The 26,582-nt window shown below is 36.6% G+C and overlaps 1 protein-coding gene across 2 annotated transcripts in view; it reads right to left on the minus strand.

Annotated features, from left to right (window-relative positions):
- The window catches only part of INO80 (INO80 complex ATPase subunit), a 131,551-nt gene that overhangs the window by 12,847 nt on the left and 92,122 nt on the right, over nucleotides 1-26,582 (minus strand). For both annotated transcript variants that reach the window (XM_079129013.1, XM_079129012.1), the window contains exons 28-29: nucleotides 14,369-14,463; nucleotides 7,621-7,693 (exon numbers count right to left, since the gene is read on the minus strand). In XM_079129013.1, the coding sequence (XP_078985139.1) occupies nucleotides 7,621-7,693; nucleotides 14,369-14,463 (168 nt within the window). The remainder of the gene's footprint in view (nucleotides 1-7,620; nucleotides 7,694-14,368; nucleotides 14,464-26,582) is intronic.

Below are 26,582 nucleotides of genomic sequence, written 5' to 3' on the forward strand. Positions count from 1 at the left end.
TGTTCCTTATTTTTATTTGTTTGCATCTCTTTTTGCCGAAGTTGTTTCTCTGATCTAGAATCCCTCTACTATCTCTCTCTTTTTATTTTTGATACCCTCCATCCCTATCCTGGGATTTTCTCCACAAACACTTCCTTTGAGCATCTCTTCTTTAGGCTTTCAGCATTGCTTTCTCTCTGGTGTATTACACTAGGATAAAATGACCTATTGATAATTCTGCATTCCCAATTGCACTCTAAGCTCTATAAAATTTAGGAGTCTAAAATGAATAAAATTCCACTTTTTCCCCCCTACTTGTTGTTTTTATACTAAAATTGAACCAAGGGGTGCTTAATCATTGAACCACATCCCCAGCTCTTTTTATACTTTATTTAGAAACAGGGTCTTGCTGATTGTTTAGAGACTTGCTAAAGTTGCTGAGGCTGGCTCTGAATTCATGATCTTCCTGCCTCAGCCTCCTGAGCCACTGGGATTACAGGTGTGCACCACCGTGCCCAGCTTATTTTTCATTTTGAGACAGAGTTTTGTTCAGTTATTCAGGCTGACCTCGAACTTGTGGTCTCCTGCCTCTGCCTCTGTTGTTGGCATTATGGGTGTGCACCAACATGCCCAGCTGTGTGTGCCATTTTATTTTATTTTTTAAAAACATTATTTTAAAAACATTACATAATATTTTAAACAATTATAACATAATATTTTAAACATAATATTTAAACAATTATGTTTGTTTGTAAAACAAACATAATATTTAAAAACATTATTTTGGATGTTGATAGACTTTTATTTTACTCATTTATTTATATGTGGTCCTGAGGATCAAACCCAGCACCTCACAAATGCTAAGCAAGTGCTCTACCACTGAGCCACAACGCCTGTCCATGTGTACCTTTTTTTTTTTTTTGGTGGGATTGAACCCAGGGCCTTGTGCGTGTAGAAATTGAGACCTTGGATTTAGAAGGACAAAAGGCATCAGTATTTTCAATGTTCTTGCTTCTATTAAGAACCCCCAATCACTCTTTGTTTTGGTACTGGGCAATGAATCCAGGGCACTTGACCACTGAACTACATTCCCAACCTCCCCACCCACGCCCTCATTTTAAGACAGAGTATCACTAAGTTGCTTAGGGCCTTGCTAAGTTGCTGAGGCTGGCCTTGATCTTATGATCCTCCTGCCCCAGTCTCTCAAGTTGCTGGGATTACAGGTATGTACCATTATACTTAGCTCTTGCTCTTTCTTACGGTGTCCTCTTGGTCATACTTTTACGTGGCATTATCCTTCAATTTTTAGCATAGTTTAGAAACCTTGGAGAGAAAACCACAAACTCCCAGACAAAGAAAAAGTCATTGAAGGCCAGGGCTGTAGCTAACTGGCAGAGTGTTTGCCTAGCGAATGTGTGAGGCACTGGGTTCGATCCTTATAGTCACATAAAAATAAATAAATAAATAAATAAACAAATCAATAAAGGCATTCTTTCCATTTACAACTACAAAAACAAAACAAAACAAAAACTCATTGTAAGCCAGGTGTGGCGGTGGCACACACCTGTAATTCCAGCAACTCAGGAGGCTGAGGCAGGATTATAAATTCAAGCCCAGTCTTGGCAATTCAGTCTTTAAAAAAATAAAAATAAAAATAATGCCATGAAAAAGCTTATTATTATTGATGCACAGTGTTCACAAACCTGGTTTGGAAGTGTACAATGCTTGTCACTTGTAAAGGTACACAGCAAACATGACTACAAGACATATTTTGGAGTTTCAAACAAGACATGCATAACTCCAGAATCTATTTTAACTCTCAGGGAGAACAACATAAGGGAGGATAGAATTAACAAAAAGGAGATCTCCAGTTGGACTGGGAATGATAGTCCCTGTCTGATATACCTAAAATGATAAATATAGGGTAAGTAGAGGTAATGCAGAATGAATTCTTTAAAAAAATCAAGTAATGTGCATATATAAATATACTGTAGGAAACTTTAAGTATAGGTAGAAAGAACCTATCAAATATAAGTAAATAGACAAGTGAAAGGAAGTCTAATGAAGCAGAGAAAGGAGAATGGGAGAGGGGAATGAGGACTGGAAAGAAAAGGTGGAGGTAAAGTGGAAGGGGGATCATGAATTGAAATGGAATTCCAGGCAGGAGTTTATCAGAATGAACCAACTACTATGCATAACTAAAAAGCTCTAATAAAAAAATAAATAAAATGATACATATATAGAAATTGAGGGCTGATGTCATACCCAAAGATCGTACCTGGAGATGTCTAAGACTGGGGAATGGTTCCATATACATTCGAAATGGATAAGCTTATATCACAAATCATTTTAGGTATTAATATTTACAATTTTCCCCTATAAATTTCAGTGGCAACCAAACCCCTAATTCAACTTGAGTTCTTCTGGGATCACAAACAGTAAGACTATTACAGCCAAAGAAGATAAATTAACAATTTAGGTTTAAAAGAAATGGGGGATTAAGGAAGAAAAGAGAATAAAACCCAGGGATTTTTAGAAAAATAAACAGGGAAAGCCAGGTGTGGTTGCACATACCAGTAATCCTAGCTACTTGGAAGGCTACGGCAGGAAAATCCCAAGTTTGGGGCCAGCCTGGGCAACTCAGCAATACCTTCTCTCAAAATAAGATTTAAAAAGGGCTGGTGGGTTGGAGATATAGCTCAGTTGGTAGAGTGCTTGCCTTGCATGCACAAGGCCCTGGGTTCAATCCCCAGCACCACCACCACCACTACCACCACCACCACCACCACCACAACAACAAAAAAGGAATGTGGTTCAGATGTAGAGTGCTTCTAGGTTTGAACTCTAGTACAGAAAGAAGGAAAGGAAAGAAAAAAAAAAAGAAGGAAGAAAATACAAAGGAAAAAAGAATAATGAACTATGTATAAGCTCATAAATAGGTTAACACAAGAATAAGGCCAGGCACAGTGGTACATGCCTAGAATCCCAGCAACTTGGGAGGCTGAGGCAGGAGGAACACAAAGAAGAGGCCAGCCTAAGTAATTCAGCAAAGCTCCTAGGAAACAAAGTGAGTATGTCTCAAAATTAAAAAGATACAAACAAAATAAATAAATAAATAAAAAGGGCTGGGAATGTAGATCTGTGGTAAAGTGTCCCTGGGTTCCAGCCGCAGTACACACACACACGCGCGCGCGCGCGCGCAAAGAATGAAAAACCAAGACAGATGTTTATTTATCTAATTTGACAACCAAATGAATGCTGGATCACCCATGACGTGAACTGGGGTGAATGATGGAGACAGTGTACCACCGTAGGACAGAGATGATACCTGTATTTTATTATCAGGTGTAGGAGCTCAGTGAGACATACTAGAGAAAAACAACTAACAATTACAGGCCTAGACCACCTGACATACCTAGGAAAGATTAAAGCAAGTCAATCTACAATGCGTGGCCTAGCAATGACTAAGGGGAAATATATTAATAGTCAGCACTATCATGAAGTTGTAAACACCATGCCAGGCAGACACGGGGGGAAGGGAGGTGAGAGTAGAGATGTGGTGGAGGGGCCCAGCTATAATACAGCTGAGATGAGAGGGAGTTCCAGGAGATGAGAGTGAAATGAAAAACAGGAAAAATTCTAGAGAACAACCGGAAAAAATTGGACCAATATTTGGAGGGCGGAGCTTTTCTCCCAAGAGAATGTGTGGAAGTTTAGTCCCTTGGGAGGGCTAAAAGCTGACCCACTGGACATAGGTCTTGTCATATTGCTACTAACGGACAGAAGCTTCTTGTTCTCATTATATGTAAGCATTTGAGGCAGGTCTAACAGAAACAAAAACAACTGGGGCAGTTTAACAACCCCCAGTAAACAGAGTTAAATGCAAAAGATATCCCCAAAGCTAGGAAGAACATACAAAGAACAACTCCAACAGTAAGCAGCAAATGCTAATCATCACATGCTAAAAACATGTTTTTCTAACCAAGTGGACAGATAGATTTCTACTCTTTACAAATACATGTTTACCTATGCATTCTCAATCATAAGACATTAAGTTTTTCCTAACATTATAGGCTGACTAACCTCTTCCTTGTCCATAAATGGTTCTAGGGACCTCCCAGAGCTAAATAAATCTTGGAGCAAAGGAAAAATGCCAGACAACTAGCTAAATCTATTGTTCACTAATACACACACACAGCATAATTTGAGTTCACACAAAACATTTAAGAATTAATTTCAATCTTGCTGTACCATTTCTCTAAGGAATATTCTCTAAGCTTATAATTTACAAGTGAATCACAAGCCTTCTCCAAATTAAAATGTAAATTATTTTGGAATTCAGAACTCAGAGCAATCAGAGCCTCTCTCCAGCCCCCAGATAGAAAAGGAATTCTTAACTTTTATTCCTCTTGCTATGGGTTAGGGGTCTAGAACTTTGGTTCTTTGTGGCAGGAGGTCCTCACCCCAACAGGACAAACTATATGAATCTTGCAAGCATAATATGGGTCACCCCTTCAAATCTGTTTAACATCTTGACCATTCAAATAAACATCTAGGGGAATTATTTCTTAAGAAAGCATAGCCAAACCTAAGATAGGCAAGCTAGGAAGGGAAAAACAAATGAACTTATGTTAGCTCTCCCTAGGTGATCTCACGTAGCCTCAGTCTTAAATATTACCTATGCCTGATGATTCCAAAATACATATTTAGTCACAATCGTTCTGAACTCCAACCCCTGCTGCCTGGGCAACACTGCCACTTAATGTCTGATAGTCCCAATTTTCCTGTTTCTACTTTTCTCCTGACACTGTTTTGTACTGACCCCCAATAGAAGCCAAAGGGGTACATGGTGGTGTGTGGCTGGAGTCGCAGCACTTAAGATGTTAGAGAATCTTAAGAAGTCAGAGAATCGCTTGAGCCTACGAGTTTGGGGCTGGCCTGGGGACACAGTGAGATTTCATCTCAACAACAAATATACAAAACCCAAGCTAGATCATGTTACATCTCTGTCAAATTCTTCCAATGACACCCACATTTCAAAGTCCTTCGTATGGCTTATTTAGTCCAGCATGCTCTGCCTTTGTGACACAGCTCTTACCAATCTTCCCTTGCTGATTCTGTCTGCCTACTCTGGACTTCTTGCTGTTGCTTGATTAAGACAAGCATTTTCTTACCTCAGGGCTTTTGCATTTATCTCTTCACTTTAGAATGCTCTTGTTTCTGCCAGACAGACACTTGGTTCATGTCCTTGTTTTCTTCAGATCTTGGCTCAAGTATCACCATATCAGAGAGGCTTTCCCATCCCACATAAAACAGCAACCCTGATCACTCTACCACTCCTTACTTGCTCTATGTTTCTTTGTAACATTCATGTTTGTTCTTTAAATTTTGTTTATACCTTATCTCTTACCCTCACTACAAATATAATTTTTAATAATTATGAGGACAGAAACTGAACTTCATTGTGTTGCATGCTGAATTCCTAGTACCTAAAACAATGCCAAACCCTTGGATGATGCTCCTTAAACATCTGTTGAATGAATGAATGGTTCCGTGCACTAGAAATAAGATTTCCTTCCACTGATAAGGTCTAAGTCCAGTATGTAAAATAATTAATTACAATATAATGTGATTAACGTGAGTAGGGGGAGGGAACTGGGAAGGAATGTGATACCTGAATGGGGTTTTGAAAAGCAAACAAGTTTACCTGGAGGAAGAGGTGGCTCACAGGTCAATCTATGGCTGAGGGAACAGTTAATCCAATAGTGTGAAATGGTATGGTGTGTTAAGAAAATCAAAAGTCAATCATTTATTTCTGGAACATAAATTTTGGAAGGGAACGGTCTGGCAATTAGGCTGGAAAGGAATATAAAGGCCACAAATTAAGAATCTTGTATGTAATGTAAAGGAGCTCACACTCCATTTTACAGATGATGAAGAATCCCTAAAAGAGTTTTAGGTGAAGGAATGGCACAGTTAATAAAGAAGGGTATGGTGATGTGCATTTGTAATTCCAGCCTGGGAGGCTGAGACAGAATTTCAAGTTCAAGGCAGTCTTGACAATTCAGCAAGACCTGTCTCAAAATATAAAATAAAAAGGGCTAGGGGCTGGAGTTGTGGCTCAGTGGTTTGGTGCTTGCCTGGCATGTGTGAAGCCCTGGGTTCAATACTCAGCACCATATATAAATAAATGAAATAAACGATGCATTGACAACTAAAAAAAAAAAAGTTAAAAAAAAAAAAAAAAAAAAAGGAATAGAGACATAGATACAGCTCAGTGGTAGAGCACCTCCATTCAATTCCCAGTACAGGAAAGGGGGGTGGGCAGGGGGGGAAGAGAGGGAACAAAACAAAATGGGAGGGGAAAGAATATAAACAAACTAATAATCAGTACAATAAAGAATGGATTTGGGGTAACAGGTATGGGTCTGGGGACTGAGATTGGAGCTCAAAAGATCAGTGGGGTTTCGAAAGCAGTGATTCTTGTACTCGCACCGAGAGCCTGTAAGAAATGCATGAAAAACAGAGCAGAAAACCAAGAAAAAAAGGACAAATTTCTACTATCTGATATGAAACAAGGACAAATTTCTACTATCTGATATGGCATCAAGTGATCTACCACATCAGAAAACCCACAAGAACAACATCTACCACCACTAACAACCTACCCAGAAGACCACAGAGACTGATGATGTGTAGCTATGCCTGCAGCAGTCCTCAGGCCTTGAAGCAATGCCCGACCTGGCTAACTGGTAACTAGTAGAGCTGGGACCTATGGTTGATACTTTGGGATATTACATTGCCAATTTTTCATTATGAAGGCAGGGAGCTAAACATATAGTAGTTAATAAAGAGAAAGCATAGACCCAGCACAGAAGTGGAGACTGAGAGATGCAGGATCTAGTTCCAGTTTTGCTGCTATCTCTTCAAGAATCTCTGTACTTGATTTCTTCATGACTTTCCTGGGTTTGTTTCCTTCGCATCCTCTTCATACATGTGGGAAATTGTTGTTGTACAGGGCCACAAGCAAGCTAGGCAAATGCTCTACCACTAAGGTAATTACCCAGCCTTTTAAAATTTTATTTTGAGATAGGGTCCTGCTTAATTGCTGAGGCTGGCCTTGAATTTGTGATCCACTTGCCTTAGCCTCCATGCTGCTGGGATTACAGGTATGTACCCACACACCTAGATTTTAATTTTATTATTATTTTTCAGTGGTGCTAGCAATCAAACCAAGGGCCTCATATATGCTACGCAAGTTCTCTACCACTAAGCCATATCCTCTTCCTGCTATTTTATTTCTTAGATTAACACTCTCATTGCTCTCCAAAAACCTTTTAGGATGCAAAAAAAAAAAAAAAAAAGTTTAGGATGCAAAAATGTGAGTTTTTCCAGTAATAGAATAATGCATAAAAGTAATGAAATAATCCTTTTTAATCTATTTAGTTACAGCTCCTAAAACAAATCTAGTTTTCTTTCCCCCCTAGTCTGTTTATTTTCACTTATGTATTCCAAGTGTCTAGAATAGTATCAGACACTACGAATAGACATTCATCAAATACCTGTTGAATTAATGTGTAAGAAACATAAAGTCCACAAGGAAAGCTAAAAGCAGTGTATTGTGCTCTTATTATAACTTACTGTATCTGCAGCAGTGAGATTAATACCCAGTCCTCCAGCTCTTGTGCTTAACAGGAACACAAAGATGTCATTCCTGCAGAAAAGGGAGGAACACGTTAAGAGGAAAAACTGAAAAGAAAAAATGGAATGTGGGAAGAGAGAGGTCCCTGAATACAGAACATAAGAGTCTAGAGCTGAAAAGAGTTTTGGTGGTTACTGAGGCCTGCTGATATTCCCTTAAAACACTGCACAAAGGTGCACTGTTCCTAAAATAAAATGATGGGAGTAGAAACTTGCTGCCCACTAATATCTGATTACTTAGCACACAAATAAAAACATGTAGCAAAGATAACAGGAAAATAATGTTACCATGGAAGTAGAGACCTCTTTCTTTGCATGAACTTCCTAGTTCATAAAGAGAGGAGCAAATGAATATTTCCTGATGTTTTCCTCAGGAATCATGAATTCCAATAGTTTGGAAACTTATGATTATTAGAGCAAAGCACTCATTTTAAGATGAAGAATGTAAGTCCCAGAAAAATGAACTGAGGTCAGGGAACAAAACCTAGTCTCTGACATCTATGTATGAAATTGAATTTGAGATTAATTCTTGAAGATAAGCTACAATTAAAGTACTTTTGGATGCATGTCAACACAGCTCTTACACACACACACACACACAGGAAAAAAAAAAGGCTACATTGTAAAAAATTCTTTACATCCCAGATCCTTTTTTTTTTGTGATGCTGGGGATTGCAAGGCAAGCACTCTACCAACTGGGCTATATCCCCAGCCCTACATCCCAAATCCTTTAAAAAAACAGAATTACAAATAGGCTATAAATTAAGGAATCACTCATTCAGGCAACAAATAATTACTGAATACAGTATTTTCTAGGAATAAGACTCATGACAGATCACAAGAAGCAGGATTCTGACTTTAAGATTTATCTTAAACAAGGATGTGCTCAGCTATAGCCCAGTTCTACAGATAATATAAATAAGATTATCTGGCACTTTCATGTTCTTGTCCTAGGTTATTTTCAGAACATTTCTGAGGGAAAGGGACTGCAGTGTACTGGTGAGCAAACCTGAAAACCCACTAATTCAAGCTGCTAATCCTCTTCATGTCTTCAGTGAGGAATATAACTAGATATTTACTCAGATCAGTGCAGGTCACACCTATTCTTTTGGTGGATCTGGAAGCATTTTAAAAAATAAAGACTAGACTAGAAAATTTTTTAGTGCATCACAGTCACAAGGGTACTATTCTATAAAGTTTTAAATATGATATATAGGTACTAAATCACAATGTAAAACCCAATTTTATTATGAGAGTTTTGAAAAAAACAAACATACTGACATCAGATATTCTCATCCCTTCAGGCTCGTCTTCCTTGGTGAGGTCACTTGACTACACCATATCTGTTTCCTGGACTATACAATCAGGATTCCATGAATATAGCTGAAGTGACTAACTGATGACATCAACATCAAATATGAATATCACTGAAGGAACTATTTTGAAATAAGCAACCTGGTTAATCATTAAGTTGGTCGTGGTAGAAATTTGTCCATTATTTGCATTCAATGAAATACAACTTTCCTAGAGGGAGGTATGGATAATAGTATGTCTGCAGGTCCCTTGTAGGTCATGATTCCAAGAGTTTTGCATTTCTAGGAAAGTTCTACTGGGGGTAGTGGGTATGTGTGTGGTAGGGCTGGGGATCGAACCAGAGGCACTTTACCACTGAGTTTCATTCGAAGTCCTTTTCAGTTTGAGACAGGGTCTCCCTAAATTTCCTATGCTGGCCTTGAATTTAACATCCTTCTGCTTCAGCCTCCTGAGTTGCTGGGATTATAGGTATGTGCTACCACAACTGGCCTGCTTTATCCTTGGATCTTTTAAAAACTTTTTGGTTTCTGTCCCCTCACCCTTTTTTAAAAATCACTGCTGCTTCCATGAAGTTGGGGACTGAACCCTGGATCTCACAAAAGCTAAGCATGCACTCTACCCAAATGAGCTACAACTTCAGCCCCTAACCTTGAATTTCATCATAAAGTTGTTTTTTTTTTCATCATAAAGTTTTAAACAAATTTTACTGAATTTATAAGATACTCTTTTTTTTATGATTGAATAATACAGGAAAAACCAAAAAGGTGAAAGGCATCTGTCAGTTTACTTTCTTTTTTTTTTTTTTTGGTGTTGACGATTAAACCCAGGGCCTTGTGCATGGGAGGCAAGCGCTCTACCAACTGAGCTATATCCCCAGCCCCTACTAACATGTTTTTACATAGATAAAGGATGATGTGAAGGAAAGCATGAAAACTCACTGGTGAACAGAAGAATATTTAATCACAATAAGGCTTCAAATAAAATTTACTGAACTTTTTAGGGCACTATTAGTGTCTGTCTCACTCTGGCACTGACATTGTTCTTGCCTGCATATACCTGCTTCTGCTTCGGTAGGAACAGAGGCACGGGGTGAGAGGCTTTTCAAATACTTGTGTGAGAGCTGACAGTCTTCCAATGGTCAGGACTTTTTTGGCAGTTTCTGAAGAAGCTCTGACCTAAGAGCACAGGTCAGAGTTGGGTGAGGGAAACACTGGAATGGAACAAGGAGGGATTTAGAAGGCAACTGGGAAAGATAACAACAGAAAAGTGTAGAAGCAGAAAGAAAGGACATTTCACATAGTCTGGAGAGTATGATACGTGATAGCCATTTAGAAATAGTGCTATATACATAAAAATGCCTGTCAAAGCAATGTAGATAAAAAGAATAAAATAAATTTAGAAATATAATGGTAGAAAATGCTTCTTTTGGATATCAATTATGTATTGAGATGCCTTCTATAATGTACTTGTATATAGCCAAAGACTGGCTGCATTCAAAGTTATTTTATTATACTGTTGTGGAAAATAAGAATTATAGAAATCCTGGGTTGGTATAATCAAAGAGATTAGTTCCCATCCTGGGTTACTTATAAAAATATATAAATTAAATTGATGAGAAGTTCCATTCTCCTTAATAAATCTAGTATTCATGTGAGTTAATGTTTTGAGAATTCTGATTAAACAGAAGAAAACCAAATTCTGGAAGGCAATGGGGTGGTTTGGGTGCCCTCTAGAGGCTGAAAAGGAATCTCACTCAGGGTCTCTGTTGAAGCAGGTCTTAAGAGACAAGGTTTCTGGGTGGTCTACATAGGAATCTATGAAACCACACATGTCTAAGGCTCACTCTCACATGTTTAAGGACACACCAAGGACTCAAGTCCCCAGACAGTGCTAGTTACCAAAGACTGCAATAAAGGCTTGCTGACTGACTAAAAAAGAACCGGAATGAAAGAAGATATTAGAGCTTTTAACATTCTCACCAAAAAAGAGAAACCTACAAACTAAATTGATGCTACAGTCACTTTTTCTCATGTTTTCTAAAGGGTCATCTTGAATGGTCAGACAATCAAGGTAGGGTGGGAATAAGTAGGGAATCCTTTTGGTAAAATTCATGGGGTAGGAGGAAATGAAGTAAGGGCCAAAGCACCAGAGAGCGAAGACCTTGTGAATGGCTTCTAGGATCACGCTCTGGTCACATGTTCTGAATGTTGCCCAGTCAGGACATCCTGGCCAAACAGTCTTTAGTCTCAGTCAGACTTTTTCCTGGAAGGATCCCTCATAAATAAATCTTGTATGAAGGGAATGTAAATGGCTTTTTATAGGAGTTCTTGTTTACTCTGGCTGACCTTTGAGCCAGAGGGCTCTTCAGTTGAAACTGTATTTTTTCTTTTGATGTCTTTTCATTAATAATAATGAAAATATTTGGCAAGACATGCCTTTTTGTTTTCAAAAACACCTGCCTTTTTCTCTATATTGGGCTACTATAGCCACTCAAATGTATAAGGTGAAACTTCTTCCTGATTTGGAGGGTCAGTTTGATAACCTCTGGTTAGCAGAGGCATAGTTTAGAGAACATACATGAGAAGTATATTATTTCTGAGCAATAGCCTCAACTTTAAGAGTCCAGCTAGTAATGCAAAAACAGACCAGAAGGCAACTTTAGTCTCTTTTTTTTCTCCTAATTCTAGATTCAGGGTGAAATGATGGCTACCCAGATGTTGACTCATAAATAACTCACTGTAATTCTCAGTTAAGAGAGTATGGAGGTTCAAGTAAGGGTTCCCAGTTAATGCTGTGCAAATAAGATTTTCACTAAGTAGTTATAATACAATTTAGTGGTAGAAATATCAAATTTTTTTTTTTAAGAGCTAAGCTTTATAAAACTACTATGCATTACTGGGACTGCCCAAATAACTATTTCACGAATTAATTGAGACTGTTAAGGTAATAAATTAGATGTATCTACTGATTTTTTTTTCCCATTAAAAGGTTATAATTCAGTTTTCTGGAATGAATTGGCTAGAATAGTTCTAAAACTCAGAAGCCCAAGTACTATCACTCAGAAGCCCAATACAGCTCTGATTAGAGTCTAAATCAATGGAACTTTTCTGCAAAGCAACTGACAATCTGTATGGAATCTTAAAGGCTTATCCCTTCACCTAGTGATTTCCTTGTTTGAATCTATGCAAAAAAGATCATTTGAAATAGTGACAAAGTTTTATGTGTAAAGATATGGTCTCAAAATTAAGAAAATAAATAAAATTAAAATAAAAAGGGCTGGGAACGTAGCCGAGTGGTAAAGTACCTCAGGTTCAACCCCATGGTACCAAAATATATATAATAATGATTGTAAAAAACTTTAAATGGTATGTGCAAAGTGAGATCCTTAAATGTACACTATTGGGGCTGGGGTTGCAGCTCAGTGGCGGAGTGCTTGCCTAGCATGTGTGAGGCTCCGAGTTTAATTCACAGCACTAAATAAAAATAAAGGTATTGTGTCCATTGATAACTAAAAATATTTTTAAATTGTACACTATCAAATATACTAGTGGGAAATAAACAGAAACAGAACTAGGTGAAATAATATTACTTAATGGCTTTTCTTATAACAATGCACAAACCTCATATCAACATACCAATGTGTCTATGTGATGAGAAAAGAAAGACTTCTTGGGGAAACATACGCTCTATATTTATTTATTTTTTTGGTACTGGGGCACTTTACTATTGAGCTCCATTCCCAGTTCTTTCAATTTTTTATTTTGAGACAGTTGCCACAACCAGGTGGTGGGCTAACTGTATGTGTTTCAAATCAATTTTGGAATCTGATTACTTCTGCTAAGTAAGAAACTAAGTCAGTCTATCACCACAGCTGATCCAAGGTAACAAACCGAAATAGGTTCTAAGGGGATCTTCCCTTCCACTGTTGGCCAAATAGCCATCTGGAATTCTTGTGTGCCGTTTTAACTTAGGAGTTATTAGCCTAACTGGGTATACATTATAAACCAAAACATCAGCATATGCCTCTACCGGTATTGTAAAGGATAGCACAATGACAAAAAATCTGAATCAGAAGAGACATTCTATGTTGAACTATAGATGTGTTCTATCTTCAACTGTTTTATATTTGAGTTAAACCCTGTTCTAAAACACAAATAAAATTAACAAATCGTAACAAAAATAAAAATGGCTATATTTTCTTCCCAAGAATTAATAAATATTATTTAATAGGTCATGCAATTAAAGGTCAGAAAGTCAAAACCATTCTGATTTACAGACATTAAGTTCTACTTTATTTTTCAATTCTCCAGGTCTAAGGAAGAAAATTAAGGGTGAAGTTCAGCAGATTTGTCATGAGCAAAGTTTGGCTTTCTCTGTGGAGAAAGCAGTAACCAGACTCTGCTTACTCTAAGAAACAGCATTTAGGATAATTATGGCTCTGTAAACCATCAGCATTCAGCAGGTGGTATTTGAAATTTCATAGGTGCATAGGCTGGTAGGAGAGGTTCTGTGACTGACAGCCACTGAAAAGACTGTACACTACTGCAATTTGTCAAACTGCCAACAATGCTAGAAGAAAGCATGAAAAGGAAAGATATTTTCCCTTAAACACATACAAAATGAAATACAAAAACAAACTAAAACTCAACACAAGCTGGGCACAGAAGTACACATCTGTAATCCCAATGACCAGGGAGGCTAAGGAATGAGGATTGTAAGTTTGAGGCCAGCTTTAGCAACTTAGCAACACCCTGTCTTCAATAAAAAAAGTACAAGGGCTGGGGATGTAAAAGCACCACCTCCTCCCAGCCCCAGGTTAAATTGTCAGTACAAAAAAAACAAGGCTGAGGCAGGAGGATCAAAAGTTCAAAGCTAGCCTCAGCAACTTTCAAAATAAAAAAGGGCTGGGGATGTGGCTCAGTGGGTCCAATCCCTGGTACTGAGTGGTGGGGGGGTGCAGGAATGTAGGGCTGGGGAAAGGGGAAAATCAACCCTAAGTATAGAGTAGAGCTGGCTGGCCACTGTTAACATTTAGGAATAGAGCCCTAAGGACTTCTTTCTACATATTTATTATCCATTGAGGAGAATCTTCATTCACATTCACAAATCTTTTGTTAACCAAGTAAATAGGCAATGACACAGTAAGAAGGCTTATTTAAAACATAAAAATGACCCTGTGTATGTTCTCATTTTTTCTTTCACTCAGACACATACAGCTGAATCAATATAAGCAAACACAGCAACCTCTAAATGGCAGGTACCTTACTGTGACTGCTTAACAATCTAAGATGAAATAGTATTTCTTTTTAACTTACCATTTCAAGCACTAGAGGAAAATCAAAATAAGAATTTTTGTAATTTTCATTAACCTTACCTGTTCTGAAAATCAGCAACCATGTCCCGCCTCTCTGAGATCTTGGATGACCCATCAAGTCTCATGTAAGTATGCTTCCTATAAACCATATATTCCTAAAAACCAGGAGAAAAGGATATAGTAAGTCTGATGCAAATTACTGTGTTATAATTCTCATGAGCATCTACCCATCTTCTACTTCATCCATACTGAGTACAAGTCATTAGATCCAGTATGGGGAGAAAGCAATCTCCAAAGCATAAGAAATTAATCTGAATATGAGTTAGTGCCAATATGTGGGAATCAAGGACAAACTACACCCTCAAATTCAACATGAAATCTAATGTTATTCCTGTGGATTTTAGTAGATTTGATTAAGAAAAAAAATTTTTTTTATTGTAAACAAATGGGATACATTTTGATTCTCTGTACATGGAGTAAAGGCATACCATTCATGTATCATAAATTTACACAGGGCAATGTTGTTTGATTCATTCTGCCATTTTTTCCCTCCCCCCCCCCACCCCTTTTTCCTCTATACAGTCCTTCCTTCCTCCATTCTTGTCCTCCTCCCTAACCCTAACCCTAACGCTAACCCCTTCCACCCCCCATTATATGTGAGAAAAAAATTTCTAAGTTAAAAAAACACATCAAAATGAAATACCCATATCAAAATGGCTTTCAGTTATCAACCAGATGTTTTTCACAGCTAGGAACATATCCAGTTTCCTTTCAGTGATTAAGGTTCACACTAGAAATTGAAGATGACCTCAGAAATCCCATGTTCATGGAGAGGCAGAATTAATATTAAAATGGCCTTACTAATAAAAGCAATATACAGATTCAACGCAATCTCCATTAAAATACCAATGGCATTCTTCACAAAATTAGAAAAAAAATTCCTAAAATTCATTTGGAATAAAAAAAAAACAAAAACAAAAAACAGAAGAGCCAAAGCAATTCTAAGTCAAAAAGCAATGTTGAAGGCATAATATTTGACTGCAAATTATACTACAGAGCTATAGTAACAAACACTGTATGGTACTGACATAAAAACACAGACCAACAGAACAATGACATAGAATAGAAGACACAGAGACAAACCCACACATCTATAGTAATCTGATCTTTAACAAAGGTGCTAAAAACATATAATGGAAAAAAGACAGTTTTTAAAACAAATGGTGCTGGGAAAACTCATTATCTATATGTAGAAGAATGAAACTAGACCTTTATCTCTCACCCTGCACAAAAGTCAACTCGAAATGGATCAAAGATGTAGGAATTAAGACCACAAACTATGTAACTCCTAGAAGAGAACGTAGGCTCAAGACTCCAGCACACAGGCACAGGCAACAACATTCTTAAAACTCAAGAAATAATGACAGGAGTTAATACATAGGATGGCATCAAATTAAAAAGCTCCTGCACAGCCAAGAAAATAATGAGGAATGTGAAGGCAGAACCTACAGAATGGGAGAAAATCTTTGCGATCTACTCTTTTGACAAAAGATTAATATCTAGAATATGTAAAGAACTCAAAAAACTAAACACCAAAAAACCAAATAACCCTATGAATAATGGGGCAAATGAATTAAAAATAAATAAAATATATTAAAATACATGAAAAAAATGTCCCACATCAGGAATCAGGGAAATGCAAATCAAAACCACAATGAAATTTCATCTCATACTAATCAGAATGGAAGTCATCAAGAACACAAATAATAATAAACGTTGCAGAGGATGTGAAGAAAAAGGAACACTTTTACACTGTTGATAGGATTGTAAATTAGTACAACCACTATGGAAATCAATATGGAGGTTGCTCGAAAGACTAAGTATTGAAATACCATATGACCCAGCTATACCGCTCCTTGGTATTTATTCTCAAGTACTAGTTATCATACTATATTGATACATGCATACCTATGGTTTATAGAACAGTTCACAACAGCCAAACTTTGGAACCAGCCTAGGTAGCATATATACACAAAGGATGAAGAAAATATGATGTGTATACACACACACACGCACACACACAGGCAACAGTTTTTATTCAGCTACAAATACAAAAAATTGTTATTTGCAGGAAAATGGATGGAACTAGAGACCAATTATGTTAAGCGAAATAAGTGAAACTCGTGTGTTTTCCATCACAGGTTGAAGCCAGAAAGAAGAAAAGAAAAGGATGGTAGGAGGGGCAGGATCTCATGAAAATCAATAGGAGATCAATGGAGGAGAGATCAGTAGGTGTGATGTTGGGAGGGAGAGAGGGAAGTACTAGAGAGTGACACTGGCCAAACTGTGTTATATTGTGTGCATGTATGAATATGTGACAACAATCCCACCATTATGTACACTATAATGCACCAATAAAAAATATGAAAAGGGGGGGGGGGAAGATTCACATTAAAATGCCCATACCCGCCCCACACAAACGATTCTGTCTGGCCAAAGAATTTGAATTTACAGCCTCAGCATTAGAATGAAACAGAAAACAAGATAATTTCTTATCTGCCAGAAATCTTCTTGACATCATCTATAAAAGGAATTACAACATTAAGAATGGAGAAAAGGGCGCTGTGGTTGTCACTTAGTGGTAGAGCGCTTGGCTAGCGTGTGAGGCACTGGGTTCAATCCTTAGCACCACATAAAAAGAAAGAAAGAAAGGTACTGTGTCCCTCTACAACTTAAAAAAAAAAAAAAAAAAAAAAAGGAGAGAAGACACTTCAAGAGTTGTAGGAGAGAATGTCTTCCCATTTTTACAACTTGGAATTCCTCTTATAGATATGTCCAAATAAATACTAATTTCCTTTGTTACCTTCTGATTGCATTGAAAATATTACAAATAGTCCACTGTGGAAAAGTCAATGCCTATTCATTAAAAAAAAAAAAAAAAAAATCAAGAAACAGTTATGTCCCTCCTTATACATGGTTTGTTAGTATTAAATGGAGAATTCCAGAAATAAACATTTCATAAGTTTTAGATAACTAGTACTATAGCTTACTGTTGTAATTATTCCATTTTATTACTAGCTATTATTACATCTTACTAATTTATAAACTATCAAGTGTGTATAGGCAAAAAACATAGTATATATGGTATTTGAAATGATTAGGCACAAGGTCGGGTTCTTGGAATAAATGTATCCTCCACAGATAAGGGGAGAGTATCCTTAAAGAGGGAACTATAGTCCATCTACAGAGGATACTTTAATCTATTTAAAAATATTTTTTAAATTAGAGCATCATAATTATACATAACTGGGTTTATTTTGACAAAATCATACATGCTAGGAATTTGATCTCAATTCACATCCCCCTCCTTCTCCTTTCCCCCTCCCTCTCACTATCACCCCTCCCCACTTCTTTATTGAACTTCCTTTCTAAAATTCATAAAGGTTAAATTCCCTTTGGTACCTTTAAATATGATTATAACATAATTTTGTTAAATTTATGCCATATATCTTCCCCTTTCCCTTCCTTCCTCCCTCCCTCACTCTTGTTCTCCTTCTGCGCCACTAATCTTCCCTGTATCTTTTTGATATCTTATCCCCTCTCCAAGATGAACTATTTCTACTTTTGGAAAATGGTTGTATTAGTCTTCTGTGCTCAAATATTCTTTTATCGCAATATTCTCATATGTATTTCTGAACATAAGGTTACTGCAGTTTGGTATGACTGGTGAAGTATATGTAGCAGCCTATTCAAGAGCAAATGATGTTCAAAACTCTAGCAATTAGAGAAATGCAAATTAAAACTATACTGAGATTTCATCCCACTCCACTCTGAATGGCAACAATCAAGAATAAAAGTAACAAAAAATGTTGGCAAGGATGTGGAGAAAAGGGTACATTCACACACTGCTTATGGGACCACGAATTGATGCAACCACTCTGGAAAGTAGTATGGAGATTCCTCAGAAAACTTGGAAAGGAACCACCATTTGACTCAGTTATTCATTCCACTCCTCGGTATATAACCAAAGGACTTAAAATCAGCATACTACAGTGACACAGCCACGTCAATGTTTATAGCAGCTCAATTCACAATAGCTAAGCTAGGAACCAACCTAGGTGCCCTTCAACAGATGAATGGATAAAAAAATGTAATCTATATACACAATGGACTATTACTAGGCTATAAAAAAGAATGACTTCATGACATTTCCTGGGAAATGGATGGATCTGGAGACTATGATGCAAAGCAAAATCAGCCAATGCCCCAAACAAAAGGTCAAATGTTCTCTCTGATATGTGGATGCTAACACACAACAAGGGGCGGGGGTGAGGAATAACAGAAGTTCAATAGCTTAGACAAAGGAAAATGAGGGAAGGGAGGGGAGACAGGAAATAGGAAAGAGTGGAATGAATCTGACTTAACTTTCCTATATACATATATAAATATAGCACAGTCAATATCCACATCATATACAACTACAAGACTGGGATCCTAATTAGAATAAGATGCACTCCATGTTTGTATAAATATGTCATGTTATACATTATACATGTATAACATGTATAATATGTCATGTACGGTCATGTATAACTCAAAGCGACAACAACAACAAACAGCAAATGAGTGTAAAGAACTTGACAGAGATCTTGATCTTGGGGTAGGGTACCTTTGAGGTGAAGCTGGTCAACAAAGTAGATAAGGCGATGGAGGCACTAGCTTTCATTGTGTTTTATGGTGTTTGTTTGCTTTAACTATTTTTTCCCCCCTGTTTTGGTATAGTTCCTTAATGGCTTTAATGATCAAATAGGGGCAGAAAATATTCAGCCCAAGTGAACTTTCAAGGTCACACTTAGTGGTAAAAGCCCTACAACTGGACTGGGTTAATGGTAGATAAGAATTCAGGAAAGAAGGTGAAAATGGTAGCATGAAGATGGGTTTTAGAAGCTCACTTACACCTTGGCAGCTAATCCAATAAGGAAATGCTGCAATCCACAACAACAAAATAAAAAGACTATACCAGGACAGTTTACAATACAGAGAGATTTAAATCTAACAAAAAAACTTGGCTTCTTAAACAGACTTTTTTTTTTTTTTTTTTTTTAAAGTACTAGGGATTGAACACAGGGCCTCACACCTAACAGGCAAGTGCTCTGCCACTGAGCTACACCTCTAGATCTTTAAAAAATTTTTGAGACAACACAAAATTATTTTACCTTCTGCTAAATGGCCCAGTCTGGCCTTGAACTTGAAACCTCTTTTCTCAGCCTCCTGAGTAGTTGGAATTCCAGGTACAAACCCCTCTTTCTTGCCCACACAGGCACCCTTTAGCCTTTTCTTTTTTCTTTTTTTGGCCTGTTACTGTAGTCTTTAAAAAAAATTTTTTTTAATTTGTTCTAATTAGTTGTACATGACAGTAGAATGCTTTTTTACATTTTTTTTTTTAAATGGTGCTGGGAATTTAACTCAGGGCCTCATGCTTGTAAGGCAAGCACTCTGCCAATTGAGCTATATCCCTAGACACATTTATACATTTTGATAGATAATACATAAATGTAGTGTAACTTTTCATTTTTCTAATTATGCCCATTATAGGATCACATCGGTCATAAAGTCATATAAGTATATGAGGTAATAAAGTCTGTTTCACTCTACTAATCTTATATATACCAGGAACTTTGTAGAAATTAAGGGTATCGGACTTAAATCCATTATTGGCATTAGGAAAGGATCACTCAACACGATTAAGTTTCCTGAAGTCTCTTAAAGCAAGCAGAATTCCTTCTGCTCCATTTAAGACAGAAGAAAGAATAGAACCAAAATGTACAACTTTCTTTCCTATAGATTTAGTCCTTTCCTTTGGCTAAACAGACATGAACATCAGTACTCACAGACATACTACTGTGGATCAATAATTATGAACCAAAGTGAACGCTATTTGAACTAATAAAATAAAAAATTATAGTCTTTAACATTTAGGAAGTATTGAGACCTATACAGTTTTAATAGGCATTATTTTAATTTTAAAATTACTCAAAAAAAAGAAAAAAATTAACAAAAATAAAAATAAGGGTTGGGGTTGTAACTCAGTGGTAGAGTGCTTGCCTATCATGTGCGAGGCACTAGCTTCGATCCTCAGCATCTCGTATAAATAAATAAATAAAAATAAAGGTCCATTGATAAACTAAAATAATAATAATAATAATAAAAAATAAATAATTACTGAAGTCAAAGGTATTATGGGTAAGAATATCATTGGCATTTGAGTAGTGATTCTCAAACAGGATTAAAAATACATATGCTGGTTGGGCTGGGTTTGTGGCTCAGTGGTAGAGTGTGCTTGCCTAGATACTGCAAGGCACTGGGTTCAATTCTTAGCACCGCATACAAATAAATGAATTTAAAAAGATCCATTAACATCTAAAAATATATACATACATATAAAAAATACATTTGCTGGGACCCTCCCTGGTGATTCTGACTTTGTGGGCAGACTAGGGCTGATTTATTTTGTTAGAATAATAGAAATTCTATTTTTGGTAATAGAAACCAAAAAGACAAAAGATAACAAGTGTTGATGAGGTTGTGGAAAAATGGAATCCTTGGACACTGTTGGTGGGAATATAAATTAGTGCAACCATCATGGAAAACACAATACAAGTTTCTCAAAAAATTAAAAATAGAAGTACCATATTATCTGGGATTCCCACTTTTGGGCATATAGTCAAAGGAAATGAAATTAGTATCTTGAGATGACTGTACCACAATGTTCGTTACAGTATTATTTCTTATAGTCAAGAAATGGAATCACCCTAAATGTTCATCAACAAAGGAATGAATAAAGAAAATGTGCTATGTGTATATATATATGTATACACATGTGTAATATTCAGCTTTAAGAATAAAAAGGAAATCCTGCTACTTGTAACAACATGGATGAACCTCAAGAACGTTATGCTAAGGTAAATCTATAAGTCAAATTCATGAAAGTAGAGAGTAGAAGGGTATGTACAAGTGACTGGGACTATGCTGGGCAAAGGATAAAAAGTTTGAAGATCTAATGTATAGATTGGTGTAGTTAATAATACTGTATTGCATGCTAGAAATTTACTAAGGTGAGTCCATTGCTAAATGTTCTCACAACACACAAAATCATAACTACATAAGGACATAAATATGTTAATTAGCTTGACTGTGGTAATAATTTCACAATGTATACATATGCTAAAATATGCTGTGGAGCCAGGCATGATGGTGCACCCCTGTAATCCCAATATCTCAGGAGGCTGAAACAGGAGGATTATGAGTTCAAAGCCAGCCCCAGCAACTTAGCGAGGCCCTAAGCAACTTAGCAAGACACTATCTCTAAATAAAATACAAAAAAGGGTTGAGGATGTGGCTCAGTGGTTAAGTGCCCCTTGGTTCAATCCCCGGTACCAAAAGAGAAAAAGTTGTTCAAGACGGTGTCGATGCACATGCTTTTAATACCAGTGACTGAGAAGAATGATGCAGGAGGATCACATTACCAACTTACCAAAGCCCTAATCAACTTCGTGAAAGCCTGCCTCAAATTTTAAAAAAAGATAGGACTGGGGACATTGCTAAATGGTAAAGTACCCTTGGGCTCAATACCCAGTACCAAAAACAAAAAAAAATTGTACTGTCTACTTTAAATACATACCACAATTTCTATTTTGTAACTATTACTCATTAAAGTTGGCCAGGGTAAAAAATATTTCGAAGATGATACCAATAGACATCATATACCAGCTGAGAACACTACAGAGGGAAAGTAGAGCAGGGTCCCTTTGATCCTTCCTATGCAACATGGCCCTCAGATGAGCATCACTGGCAATACCTGAAGTTTGTCAGAAATGCAGGATAGAGGAACATACACAATGAACAGTGAACCAGAACTGTATTTTAATAACAATTTGTAAAACACACATTTTAAGAAAAATTGTAGAACATATGCTATTTTTAAAGCACTGGGACTTTAAGAACTTTAATACTAAAAAATACACTATTTTTAAAGTAAAATTTTTATATGGAATCCCTCTAACATGTAAAGTAGAAGTATTACTATTCTGGTTGACAAAGAAGGGAAAGGAGTTCAAGGACCCATATGTTTCATCTTTACCCTGTCCTCTGCCTACCATATCCCACCAGTCTGAAAACCACTGTTATTTAATGCAAGAAGACATTTCAGTTTTGGATCACATCCACGAGTCCTATTTGTTAAGCAGTAATATGAAGATGTGTCAACATAACTCAAGATAGTTCGAATAAATGCTTTCTCACTGCTTTACAACATAAATAGAAGCAAATACACATGTACTCTGTAGTACAATACAAAGGGACTAGGCTCACTTGAAGCAGCAGTGATAATTATGACAGCATTTATTGACTATCACTAAGTTATAGTCACTGTTTTATGTACTTTATCTAGCTTAACTTATCTAATCCTTAGAACAATCTTTCTTTTTTTTTCTTTTTTTAAAAAATTTTTAGTTGTAGAAGGACACAATACTTTTGTTTTATCCATTTATTTTTATGTGGTGCTGAGGATGGAACCCAGTGCCTCACACATGCTAGGTAAGCATTCTACCACTGAGTTCAAATCGCAGCCCAGGAAAACCTTTAAAATAGTGTTATTATCCCATTTTATAGACGTTAAGTAAGGTCTCTAAAGCAAAACAGGTGGTAGGGAGTGAATCTAAAACTGGAACTCAAGTGGACTAGATCTAGAGACCTCAGCTTAATCCTCTACTGCTTCCCAAATGAAAGGAATGCTCACTACTACTAAGGAGAAGAGATGAGAAGAAAAAAAGAGGTTGGGGGTATTTCACTAATCCTAAGGTTCTTATTACATTCTATCCACAAGATCTGTCATCATCAGAAAAATTAGACACTTGTAAAAATAGTCAATTGTCACATCCCTACATTATCAACCTTCTATTCTGAAACTTCTATTTCACAGTTGTCTTTGAAGTTCATTCTAACCCAATTTCACTTTGATAAAACAATCTAAGGAAAGAATCAAGGGTAAGTTCAAACCTGGGTTAACTTTATTTTCTTGGACATGCTTTCCATCTTTGGGGCGTATCACCAGGAAAAAGTCAGACTCTTCTCTATGTGCACCAGTTTCTTTGTAGTCCAAGCAAATTGCAACAAGAGAGTGAAATATGACAGCCATATTTCTCTATGTAATACAGAAAGCTCTTTAGAGTATGTCCTTATCACAAGGCCTTCCTGGGCCCATCATAATCTGCCTTCAACCTACTTAACATGTTTCCTTTTCTCCTAGAATATATATTCTAGTCTCACTGGGCTACTTCCCTCAAATGTCTTGTACCTTTGCATCTCTTTGCCTAAATTTTATACAAGGTTTCCTTAGTCTTAAGTTCCTTCCCTCCCAACGGTTAATATTCTGTTTAAGTTCAGATATCATGGTCTATATAAAACTTTCCTCAAGAGTGATCCTGAAAGAATATAAAATAAATGTATTCCCCTCTTGCTGTCCTTAATTTTGTCAATGTTTCATTTGAGCACCAATATTAAGGATCACTTCATGATTATTTTTGTTGTTTCTCTACTTGCTACATTCCTTGAAGTCAAAGACCAGGTTTGACTAACATTCATATCTGCTTAGCATAATGCCTTATGCACAGGTGCCATGGAATGAGGGGGACAACTAAATAGATTATAAATACTGTGGTAGGAAGCTGATAAATGTCCCTCTATCATTCTTAGACCTCATGAAGATTCCAGTTCACAGCAATCCAAATTTGCTTTTCATTTCATGAGGGCAGTTTTAGAATCCTTAGCTTCCCAGAATCCCAAATGTCACCATTTACTATGGATTATTTACTTTTAACTCTATGATGTCTTATGTTTTCTAAGATTTTTTTTTTAGTTGTTGATGGACCTTTATTTTATTCATTTATTTATATGGTACTGAGAATTAAACCCAGAGCTTCACACATGCTAGGCACACACTCTTACCACTGAGTTACAACCCCAGTCCTCTATGATGTACTATTTTCATACACTGGTTAAGCTTAAGATTTGTCTGGATTTCAGTACTTAACAATCACACCACATATAGCATCAGTTGGCTAACACTTTCCAAGTAATTTTGTATTGCAAAAAAATATAGTGTGGCCTACTTTGTTAAACTACAGACTTAGTTGTTTGATGCAACAGGAATAGATCTCAAAAGACGAGACTCTGAGATAATGTTAAGTCATCTGTAATGAGTTAAAAGCACTCTGCAATTACTGAATACAGAAGGGATCTCCCAAGAATGGTAATACTGGTCAGGAGAAAAAGAGTTTTGTCTGATGTCTACACCATCATCCCAATGCACAGGGGTTATATCTACTTTAATAGTACTCCCAACAGTCAAGACACCGTAGGTGACTCATTAGAAAATATAAAATAAATCTACTAACATATAACATTCCTACTCCTAGAAATTAAGCAATCACCTTTTTGATAACCCTCTAATCCAGAATAATTAGAAGTCATGGGAAAGAATAAAACATTTCAAAATGCAGAATTCTATTGAAAGAAGTTCTGATACTTACACAAGCAATTTCAATTAAAGTCATATTTTTACCCCAAGGAAAAAGGAGGCTATCATTCTCTTTAGAAAATACTAAGCAAATACTAAGTGCCTAGAACTAATTTTTCTCACAGAATGGAAACCAAGCATGTGAATCTTTAATGCCATCTAGTTCTGCTGAGTTCCAGAAATAAAGAAATGAACAGCTAGGGCTGATACAAAACGATATGAAGGGAAAAAAAAAAAAAAAAAAAAGCCAAATGAAAGAGAAATACTAGCATGTTACACAGCTATACAACAGCACTTCAATGCCTTTATGTCAGTGTCTAATTCCTAGTCTACTGGAAACTTCTCTTTCCTCTTTGTCTGAGGTATAAGATATTAATGGAAAAAAAAAAAAAAATCCTGGGGGGGGCGGGGGACACTCAACATGTCATGACTGAAGAAGCAAGGCAAGGATCACGTGTTTCTGCTAAAGAAAAAGTCAAAGTCAAGTGTACTCAACCAAAAGCATACGTATAGAAGATTCTTTCTATGACAGGATCCTTAGGATTCATGCACTGGATCACATTTTAATGCTAAAACATGGCTCTCAGGAATGTTTTTACTGAAAGTGTCCATTATGAAAGTGATGAAAATACTCTGTGAAACAAATGTAGACATACTCATGCATTATCCCAAGATTCACAATATGGTTACATTTCAATAAATGATTAGACATAAAAATAAACACCGTAGCCATTATAATTCCATGCTCACAAAACGAATTCTATTTGAGGACTAGTCTCTTAGAATACAGAATGTGGTTCATTTGAATGAATACGATTAATACAAATGAACAAAAAGTAATAAATTTTCATGAAGAAAATACATTGAAGAAACGACATTAGTAAAATATAGTACTAAGGAAACTAGGGAACACTTTCATTTCAGTTTTGGAAACATACTAACAATTGCAACATTCTCTGGCTTCAGCATCCTAGATGCACACTATACATATGGTTAAGGATTCTCAGCAGTTGTGAAATTCATGCTTTAAATTGGTTTTCCCTAATTTAGAATTCCCCATAGAGACAGGCATCTACATTTAAAGGTTCTCAAGATGCCTTGTTTGCAAATCCTAGATGGTATGTCTACCCTACTCCCTCAAATAAGTGCTGGATTACACAGATGTAACCTGTGGGTGGGGCTTTACGGCATACTTCCTAAACAAAACTCCTTATCATACTTTAAATTATCTACTTTAGTAATATTTAATGGGTACCTACAAGTGTGCAATATACAGAATAAGGGACTAAAATGTAGCGCTGTATTAAACCAACTATACTCACCTTCATCTGCCAGAGCTAGCTCATTTTTGGGTTGCTGCCCACATTGCCTTAGAAATTCCCTTTAACACAAATCAACTTTTAGGACTCTCTACTATGTTGCGATAGCCTTGGGAAAAAAAAAGATTATCACCTCCCTTACTAAATCTGTATGCAGCATATTGCTTTTTTTCTGTAATTCTTAGCAGCTAAAGAACACTACTTTATCTGGATTACCCCTGACTCTTTAAGAACAAGACAAGTATACTTTACCTAAAAAGGGCCTCAGTGTAGGAAAATTGTTTTGGTTGTTGGCATTATTGGTTTTGAACAGAACATTAGAAATGCAGGCAGCCCTTTTATTTTGGATTGCTGCTGTCAGTACCTTTAATAGTCAAAA

This window comes from Sciurus vulgaris (assembly GCF_902686455.1).
Source record: "Sciurus vulgaris genome assembly, chromosome: 2".
NCBI classification, from domain to species: domain Eukaryota; kingdom Metazoa; phylum Chordata; class Mammalia; order Rodentia; family Sciuridae; genus Sciurus; species Sciurus vulgaris.